General features: G+C 40.2%; 3 protein-coding genes across 3 annotated transcripts in view; 1 reads left to right on the top strand and 2 right to left on the bottom strand.

Moving 5' to 3' along the window:
• Positions 1 to 4,586, top strand: part of ipo4 (importin 4) — an 11,348-nt gene extending 6,762 nt beyond the window's left edge. The window contains exons 19-30 of the mRNA XM_024280562.2: positions 373 to 497; positions 572 to 649; positions 1,240 to 1,297; positions 1,679 to 1,784; positions 1,904 to 2,097; positions 2,203 to 2,253; positions 2,491 to 2,616; positions 2,963 to 3,189; positions 3,275 to 3,407; positions 3,479 to 3,583; positions 3,677 to 3,746; positions 3,837 to 4,586. Coding sequence (XP_024136330.1) covers positions 373 to 497; positions 572 to 649; positions 1,240 to 1,297; positions 1,679 to 1,784; positions 1,904 to 2,097; positions 2,203 to 2,253; positions 2,491 to 2,616; positions 2,963 to 3,189; positions 3,275 to 3,407; positions 3,479 to 3,583; positions 3,677 to 3,746; positions 3,837 to 3,967 — 1,404 coding nt within the window. The 3' untranslated portion in view covers positions 3,968 to 4,586. The remainder of the gene's footprint in view (positions 1 to 372; positions 498 to 571; positions 650 to 1,239; positions 1,298 to 1,678; positions 1,785 to 1,903; positions 2,098 to 2,202; positions 2,254 to 2,490; positions 2,617 to 2,962; positions 3,190 to 3,274; positions 3,408 to 3,478; positions 3,584 to 3,676; positions 3,747 to 3,836) is intronic.
• On the bottom strand, positions 4,134 to 5,887 carry si:ch211-196f5.2 (uncharacterized protein LOC556372 homolog). Its single transcript, XM_036217466.1, has 4 exons — positions 5,363 to 5,887; positions 5,192 to 5,291; positions 5,001 to 5,130; positions 4,134 to 4,783 (listed from the first exon to the last, which is right to left on the bottom strand). The coding sequence occupies exons 1-4, from the start codon at positions 5,590 to 5,592 to the stop codon at positions 4,698 to 4,700; spliced, it is 546 nt and encodes a 181-aa protein (XP_036073359.1). The 5' UTR covers positions 5,593 to 5,887; the 3' UTR covers positions 4,134 to 4,697.
• Positions 5,888 to 7,477: 1,590 nt separating this feature from the next.
• The window catches only part of rec8b (REC8 meiotic recombination protein b), a 12,026-nt gene continuing 10,572 nt past the window's right edge, over positions 7,478 to 8,931 (bottom strand). Inside the window, exons 17-18 of the mRNA XM_024280534.1 lie at positions 8,129 to 8,235; positions 7,478 to 7,885 (exon numbers count right to left, since the gene is read on the bottom strand). Of these exons, the coding sequence (XP_024136302.1) occupies positions 7,794 to 7,885; positions 8,129 to 8,235 (199 nt within the window). The 3' untranslated portion in view covers positions 7,478 to 7,793. The remainder of the gene's footprint in view (positions 7,886 to 8,128; positions 8,236 to 8,931) is intronic.

Below are 8,931 nucleotides of genomic sequence, written 5' to 3'. Positions count from 1 at the left end.
CTGGGAAAAAAAATTGGTTAAATATTCCCCGTAAGTAAACAAACTCAAAAACGCATTTTGTTAAAATGCTATTGCTAAATTAAAACACCCTTTAGATTACATTTGATCATTTGCAGATGCCCACCCCTCATGCTGAATTCCTTGATTGTAATCTTGTCTCCTCTTCTGTCTTTTCTCCACAGGTACAGTCTGTATTCTGCTGTATCCACCATCTGCCCTGAATCCATAACTCCCCATCTGACCGCCATCACCACCGTGATGCTGCTCGCCCTGAAGTCCACCGAGGGCGTCACGGTAAACACCAAACGCAGAGCTTTTTTTATTCATTCACACTAAAGAATATTTACATCTGTTTCTTTCTTGTTGTTTTAGCCACACCTTGAAGAGGACAAGAACTTTGTTCTGCTGGATGACGACGATGATGAAGATGACACAGAAGAGGAGAAAGACGTTGAAGACCTTTCAGAGCCAAAAACTGACGTTGTGGATGCTACAGGGTATTTTGTTTCTCTCAAAAACTATTTTTTTTTACCAAAACTCTGTTGTCTCTAAACCTAAGTTACACTCTCAGGTTTAATGTGGAAAATGCGTACATGGACGAGAAGGAGGACGCTTGCGAAGCGCTGGGAGAGATTGCTTTCAGCACTGGGTAACCTTCACACACAATCTTTCACAGCATTTTTAAAACATTTTCATAATCTTCAGAAAGTGTTTTTTTTCACATTAATATAGTTTTACAGTGTTCCTTTGTATTGTGAGGTTACATTCTAAAAATATTCTGCTATAGGTGAAATCTGCAAAGTAGAATTACAGATGCTTAAGGCTCTCACTACACACTTTATACACTTTTCTCAGACAAATATCAACGTTTTCACTTTTCTCTCCTGTTTAAACTCTAAAATGACAACAAAATCTAATAAATGTAAATTAGCAAACTGAACGCATTCTGTTCAGGAGACACGATATGGAAGAGACTGATTGACAATGTCTACATTCAGCCAATCAGAGCGCAGAACACCATTAATTATATAAAAATTGAAGGAAGCAAAGTTGCCCTGAAAAAAATCCACTATACAGCAAAAGTGCAAAAGGTGAAGCACAATACAGTGAGGGATCACTGCACTACTATTCCCTTACTTCTTTGTTTACTGAAGGATTGTCTCAGTTGATCTAAACCTGGTCCTCTGGTCATCAGGTTGTCTTTTGTGATCTTATAGTTGCTCTTGCCTCCTCTGACAGAGTTGCCTTCCAGCCCTTCTTAGAGTCCAGCTTCCAGCAGGTTTATGAGCTGAGAGATGTAAGTCTGCCTCTATTTACTAAACCATTGAGGGTCAGACCACAGCCAGTCAAACACAATGATTAAAAAAAGTGCTGATAAGCAGAGATGGACATTAATGCAGATTCAATGTCAAAGATTTTGACACTAAGCAGTGTTAACATTCATCATATCATCGTGTTAGCTTTGACTTCTGTCACTACTAATGATTTTACATGTTATGAGATTATTATTGTGGAAACTAAATATAATCCAAAAGATTACGTTGGAGCGACAGATCCTCCTGAGGTGTCACATGACAGCTCTTTGATTCCTCAATGTTTGAGTGTTCTTGTGAGTCTTTGCCATGTGCAGCCACTCTGTGATGATTTACACTCTAAATGTGTGTTTTGCCTCCCAAAGTTCCCCCACGAGGACATCCGCAGGGCCGCGCTGGGGGCATTGGGGCAGTTTTGTCGAGCTCAGCACAAAGTGTGGACAGAAAATCCCTCTGAGGCCAACCACCAGGGTAATGCCAGCTCCAGTTGGAGGCTTTCTGGTGAACTAGAGATCAGCAACTAGTTATATAAATCTTTATGAATTCCTTCTGGAGATTGTATTATTAAAACAAAACATTTTGTGTTTCAGCCCTCTTGAAATTACTGAATGTAGTGATTCCTTGCTTTGTGGAAACGGTGCGAGCAGACTTGGAGCGCCAGGTTGTGATGGGAGTCCTGGAATCCATGAACGATGTCATCAAATCCTGCAAGGGGGAGGTTTTTAAAAACCCTTCCTACCTGAAAGAGATCTGCGGCGTCATTCGGGAGGTCCTCACAAAGAAGGTGAGGGAGGAGCGACGGGCAGAACCTTTCATTTCAAGAGCATGACATCAAAAAAAACACTTTGAGTCAAAGATGTTAAAACTGGTTTCCTTTTTTCCTGATCAGACTCCTTGTCAGGGATGTGATCCTGATGACATTGATGATGAAGACCAACAGGTGCAGCAGATCATTCACAGATATCACTCACCGAATTTTTAGTTCATTTTAATGTTAACCCATTGATGCCTATTGATCCAAAGATGCATCAAACCACTTCATCTCCAAGCATACGTGTTTTTTTCATGGCTGGAAATAAATTCAGACTTGACGGGGTTAAAAAGACACGAGGACTGTCTGTTTGGGTGTGCTGCAGCTATTCCTCGTGTTCATAGTTTGAAATGTTATGTGCTTCAGGCTGAGTTTGATGCCATGCTGCAGGAGTTTGCAGGGGAGGGGATTCCATTACTGGCTTCTTCAGTTCCTGCCGACCAGTTTGCTCCTTTTCTCAATGATCTGCTCCCTCTCATCATGAGCAAAGCTGTAAGTGTGCATCAAAACTATATTATGTATCCGATATTTTGTCTTATTTGGTGTTGCAGTAGAGCATAAAATCAGCTTCTGTAGATTTATATTTGTATAAAGTGCTGATCAATACATTTTTTTTTTAACGTGGAAAAAAAGTCCATTGTTGAAATGATTTGTTTCTGCTGGTCGGTTTATTTCTATTTACTTTGAGTTTATTCATTTTATGTCCCCTTTTTTCTTGGGTTTAAAGAGTCAGGAGTGTTTTTATAATTTTATTTTTAACGGTTTTAAAAGTCAAAGCACTTTATGGAGCTGCTGCATGAAAAGTGCTTCATGAATAAATTTGAATTGATCTCTCTAGAAATCCTCATGCACTGTGGCGGACCGGAGTTTTTCGATCGGCACCATCGGGGAAATCCTCCACGCTCTCTCGAGTGCACCTGGAGGTCGAGGCGTGGCGGGCCGACTGTCCAACCGCTTGCTTCCTGTTCTGGTGGCTGGGGTGAAGGACAGCGATGCTGAGGTTCGCAACAACAGCGTGTTTGCTCTGGGATGCCTGGCTGAGGCGGCTGGACCCATCGTCGTGTCGTATCCTCATCTTAATGCGTTGCTGTGTGGAATGAGCATTATGGAAAAAATATAATGAAAGCCAATCCTTAGCAATGTCCACCAGAGACTACCCCACCATGCTGTCAGTGTTTTCTAACATGCTGGTGAAGGAGTCCGATCGGAGGGTTATTGATAACCTGTGCGGCGCCCTCTGCAGGATGATAATGAGCAACATCAGTGCTGTTCCTCTGAAGCAGGTTTGTCCTTTCACAGATAATTGTCTTCATAAATAGTTTTCATTGGATAATCTGTCTGCTCTGTCTGACAGGTTCTGCCGGCTCTGGTTGACCGTCTGCCTCTCCAAGAGGATATGGAGGAGTATAAGACGGTCTTCAAGTGCCTGATTATGCTCTACAAACACAGTCCTGACATGGTACAGTGCAAAGTGTTGACTCTCAGCATTAACTGTGTGCAGGATTTGATGTATTTGAGTGACACTTACAAAAGAATCATTTTTTTTTGGTAGATTGTGGAGTTAATGAAGCCCATAGTTGCTGCTTCCAGTCATGCTGCTGGCCACAAAGATGTGGATGAAGGTAAAAAGAGAAAAAAAAAACGTAAATCTTCATGTTTGACCTACATAAAGATTTTATTTTCACCTGACACTTGGACTCTCCCCTCTCCAGAAACAAAAAGCATGTTGGTTGTGCTGATCAAAGAGTTTGCCCAGAACCACAGTGCAGCCTTCCAAGCAGCAACGGCCTTCCTTCCTGCAGAGCAGCAGACCAAACTCGGCGCAGCCGTCAGTGCCTCATAGCCCCAACACACCCCTCCCCTCAACGCCGCCGCCAGCCGTGACGGTGGGAAACAAAGCGTTCAAATTCAGCATTTTAACAAACGATCTGAGCAGCGTTTCCATTAAAGTTCATACACTCATCAGTTCTGGCTCTCAGTATTATAATTTATATTCTTTAAATGTTCAGTTTTTGTTGATATTTCATTATTTTTAATAGTTCTATATTTTGCTGTGAAGTTTGTAACAGCCACTTAATGTTGGAGTGAACATCTGGATCTACTGAAATGTTTTCTAATTCTAAACATCTTTGAATTTTATGTTTCTGCCACTGTTTGGAGTGTTTTGAGTTCTAACAAATGTTGCTCTGACTCACTGAAATAGAAAATACTGTTTATTTAAAACTCTTTTCCCACTCAAAAAGACAAAAAGGAGCTCAGCAACACATAGACAAACATCTATTAAAATAAAACATATAGACAGGCTTGAACATGAATTATATTATTAAAGTTTATATAAAAGCAGGTAATATTTTTCAGGTTTGTTTAATGTTTCTTTGACACATTTTAAATGTTTCTTCACTTAATTGTACAAAAGAAAATGACAATGTGGAGGCCATGAATAAATACAGACTTCAAGCTTGTGTCATGTCTGCTTTTTTTATGGCTTTTGGACCTTTTTGTTAGTCTTGCTGACATGTGAAATAACACAAATGATCTTAACCCTGCTAGAGGATGGTGATTCAGATGCTCCCTTAGATCCTCCGATGCTCCTGAGCTTCAGTGGAGTCGGGCTGGTTCTTGGTTAAGCCCAACGTCATCTCCACAAGTCCGTCCTTTCCTGATGGAGAAAAGTTGTGTTAACAGACGGAAAACTGTCATTTGTGTTCTGGAAAACATGTTTTCTCAGTGTGACGAGTGGAATTTTATTTCCCCAAGTATTTCTCACCCTCCTGTGATCTGCATCCGTCTCACACTCCTGTCAAATACGTGACCTCTGAGCTAATGGCGGGTCACAAGGACGCATTTGGGAATCTTAATGATGGAACAAGCCAGACCTGCGTGTCTTTGTTTCCAGGGCTGAATGTTCATCCCTGTGCGGCAGAAGGAGCGATCGGTGTGAGCCTCGGTGCTGTACAACACCTCCTGCAGCTGTTTGTCTCCAGGTTTCTGGGCTTTCACGCGCACCTGAAGCCACAAAAAGTCAGCAAATCCTCTGATTTCACTCCTAAAACATACATTTACAAACCTCCAAAATGGTGACCTCCTTCTCCTTTAGCTTCCCTGCTTTGTTCTTCACCTGCGTCTTTGTGGTGTCGACCCACACAATCCTCTCCTTCACTTCTGATCTGCACAAGTTTTTTAGATTTTTTTTTTTTGTTTTTTGTAAAAATCCTTTAAATGAACTTTTAAGACTCACTCTTGGATGCCCAGGTCAGCGAGTGTGGTGTCCAGAAAGGGAAAGCGCTGGTGTGTGGGGTCCGCCTGCAGCTCAATGGGTAGAGCTACAGCCATGGGAACATCTCGGTCCACTTCTACTCGGATCAAGACGCTGTTTGGACCACAGAGCCCCCTTCCTGCTGGATTTTTAGCTTCTTCGTTGATTTTCTCCTCTCCTTCCTCAAACGTCTTTTTGTCATCTGCTCCCATACTAGCTCACTGGAGTTAAAAAACAAACACCTATTCTCTTTTGTTTGTTGATTCTCAATGACTGATGTTCCCAGCTTGATCCTGTAGGCGCCGATCGTTCCGAGCTCTGCCTTCCTCCGATAAGAGCCCTGTCAAAGAGTGATGCAGGAAGACCTGCTCTCCTGCCTGATATAAGCAGCCGATGTGAATGTGAGCAATGTGTCGCTTACATGTTAGCTTTATTATTAGACTGTCAGAGCTGATGGACGGATGCTGCCTGTGTGGATGTGGCTTCACAGAAAATTTAGCTAACATGTGCTTTGAAGGATCTTTAACTTAAATGATTTCATTTATTTCATGGTAAATGTCAGCAGTTCACCTCAAGTTGAACAGCAGATGAATGACCGGGAGTGAGGTGACACATCTGCTTATCAATAGCAAGTCGTCTGTGCTCTCATTCCTGTTGGGGTGAACTCTGATTTATGAGGCTTTCACCTTTGTGTCACATTATTAAGTTGTTCTCTTAAGTGCATGCAGCATGATTTTCCATGACCCCAGTATGTGCAAAACACCACAAATCTTTGACAGTTACTTCCAATATGTATTTTTGCTGTAGTTTGGCCTATTTTTTAGCAGACATTTCACCTCCCTCTGTTCTAACCGACCTGTGACCCCAGCAGCTCTGTAAACACAGTGAAGTCATCCTCACATTTATGTTCCAGGGATGGAGAACAGTGTGGGTGGTGGCCACCCTTGCTGTGTTTGGTAACAACTGGAGGATGTTTTCAATGCGCTAACTGTTGAGAAGATGTAAAAGAAATGTAACTGATGGGTTTATTTCATTTTACTCTGGCATTCTTAAATAATTTACAGCGCTGACAAACACATTTTAACCCAATTCCATATTCTGAGCTCCATATCTCATTGATTTGATCCCAACTTTCCTTAAAAAAACTATTGTTTTCTGCCCTGTAGTGCACCATCTTTCCATTAGGGGCAGTAGAAAGGCATTTCCTGCTCATTTCAAAATGGCTGACTCAATAAAATATTTTTTTTCAGGAAAAATATTTGCTAATTTTTAAAACCTTATGGTGAGAATAACTCATCAAGTGTTATTCATTTTTTAAAATGCTGGTCTTCTGAATGAAAATAATGTAAAATTTGTTCATAATTAATTATTTATACTACAGTTACACCATGTTAAAAATATTTGAATCAAATTTGAAATAAGGCACTTTTCCCTGAACATTTATGTAAATATTTTTGCATTTTTAACTGACATTTTTGTAATTAAAAACTTACCAAATCCTCCGACATATCATAATTAATAAAATCTATATCATATAAAAAAATGACATGAATTTTAAAAAAACATCTTTGTTTTTGCCATTTTCTGGGCTTTACAGGTTTAAATTTGCACCACATATGGGATTAATTTTGCTATGCATTATCTCATTAAGGTCTACCAGTGCAGATGCTCTCTATGTTCATTTTTTTTTTAAGTTTCCAATAATTGTGTTATTTTCTTTCTGGCACAGCCCTGCAAAATAAAAAGTACCATTGTAGGATTTGAAGGATATTTCTGCAGCTCAGTCCTCTCGGTCACATCCAGGTGCCACATAGGTCTCCATCCACACACAAACAAACACCAGCGGCTGGTGCATTTAACAAGCAAAAACACCTCAAATATGCAGAGTTGCTGAGGCGTAAGGTCAGATGGAAGATTTCTGCCAGCAACACACAATCTGTTCCTGTTAGACGCAGGAAGATAAACCTGCGCCTGTCACCTTACATTTGTGTACACTTCTCTGCAGCACAAGCAGCAACAGCCGCCATGAACCAGGACTTTCTCTGCAGATGTGCCCACAAATCCCACATTCTCATCATATGAGGGCACACTCCAATGTATCAAGGGTGTTTCAACAAATCTTTAATTCATGTATAAACATAAAAAAAACAGGGAAACTCCACTACTCTGAATAAAAGTTAGCTATTATTCAATTTTAAAATCCATTTTACAACATATAAACAAACAGCGAATTTGAAGAGAATGTTTGGATTTTTAAAAATATCTGAAAGGTGGAACACAACAAATCCGTATTTATTACAAACCTGAAGATATTTCTGAAAAAGTCTGAAAAAAGTGCGTACAGAGAACCGCTAAAACATCACTTGCAAATTCATGAACGAATAAATGGGAATTCATGGAGTGTGTTGGTCTTTCAGGCAGACATCCTGAGCTCTGCTGGGTTTATGAGGATGTCAGCGTAGGGCTCAGACTGAGACACGGTCACCTGTTTGTCTGACAGCAGCTCTGGAGAGAGAAAAGGCTCCATGTTAGCACCACGGTCCACAAATGGACGCAAATCATGCCCAAACAAAACCCCACCGCAAGGAAAATATGCAGACTTTAGTATTTGAAGTTAAATAAAAAATTTCTAAAATCAAAAACATAGAAAGAATGAAAAGTGTGAGGATAATTGTTGATAAATTAGGAATAAAAGTTCCACAGACAGAAAAAAATCTAAAGATTGAATGAACAAGAGGAGTTTCTGACCAAGCAGTTTTGAGAGAGTCTGAGCTGCAATGAAGCGGTCAGCCTCTAGGGGCAGCAGTGAGTCAAAGGTAACCTGTCCGTGTCTCTGAATGGTGGAGTTGATCCAACTGGAAATGAGAAGCAATGAAAGGACAGAATGTGAAATTCATCAATACTAATTAAAGGCCTAATAAAAAGGCAGCAGAAAAAAACAAATTAAGACCACGATCAGCATTGAATGGCCCACAGGCCCTACAAGGTCCATCCTAGTTGTAATTTTGAAAAAATATTTTTTTTATAGTTGAACAGATCTATGTAATTTTTGGAAGAATTGCCAAAAGTAGATTTTTTGATTTTCTTAGCAACTGATGTTTTTTGTAATAAACACCCACATTTCCAATATTTTCGCATCATATGTTCTGTTGTTTAGTTAAGCTAGAGCCAACAATTTATGTGTTGAATCTTTAAAATATTCCCAGAAGTCTTTGCGAAAAACTAGCGTGCTCTAACAGAAGTTGTCCCATACTGTGCAAAAATATAAAAGTCACCAAATTTCATGCTTGCCAAAACATACAAGCCGTAGGACCTGTGGCCACCCCATAATAATTTCAAAACTTCCTTTGGATAACCCCGACATGTGTGTTTCATTCATCCTTTTTAGTTCATTTTGTCAAAAATTCATTTTTTTCGGGTAGTTGCGTACACATGTTGGTGGGTGTTTCACTAAAACATGTAGTAAGAAAGAGGAATTGCAAAATCAGTACAATCCTTGCTGTCACGAAACAGGCAGACAGATGGTTCCACGTGCAGCAGGTTTATTTAGT

Source organism: Oryzias melastigma, linkage group LG20, assembly GCF_002922805.2.
Source record: "Oryzias melastigma strain HK-1 linkage group LG20, ASM292280v2, whole genome shotgun sequence".
Classification (NCBI taxonomy): domain Eukaryota; kingdom Metazoa; phylum Chordata; class Actinopteri; order Beloniformes; family Adrianichthyidae; genus Oryzias; species Oryzias melastigma.
Note: the sequence above shows the minus strand (reverse complement) of the source record. Positions and strands in the feature narration are given on the sequence as shown.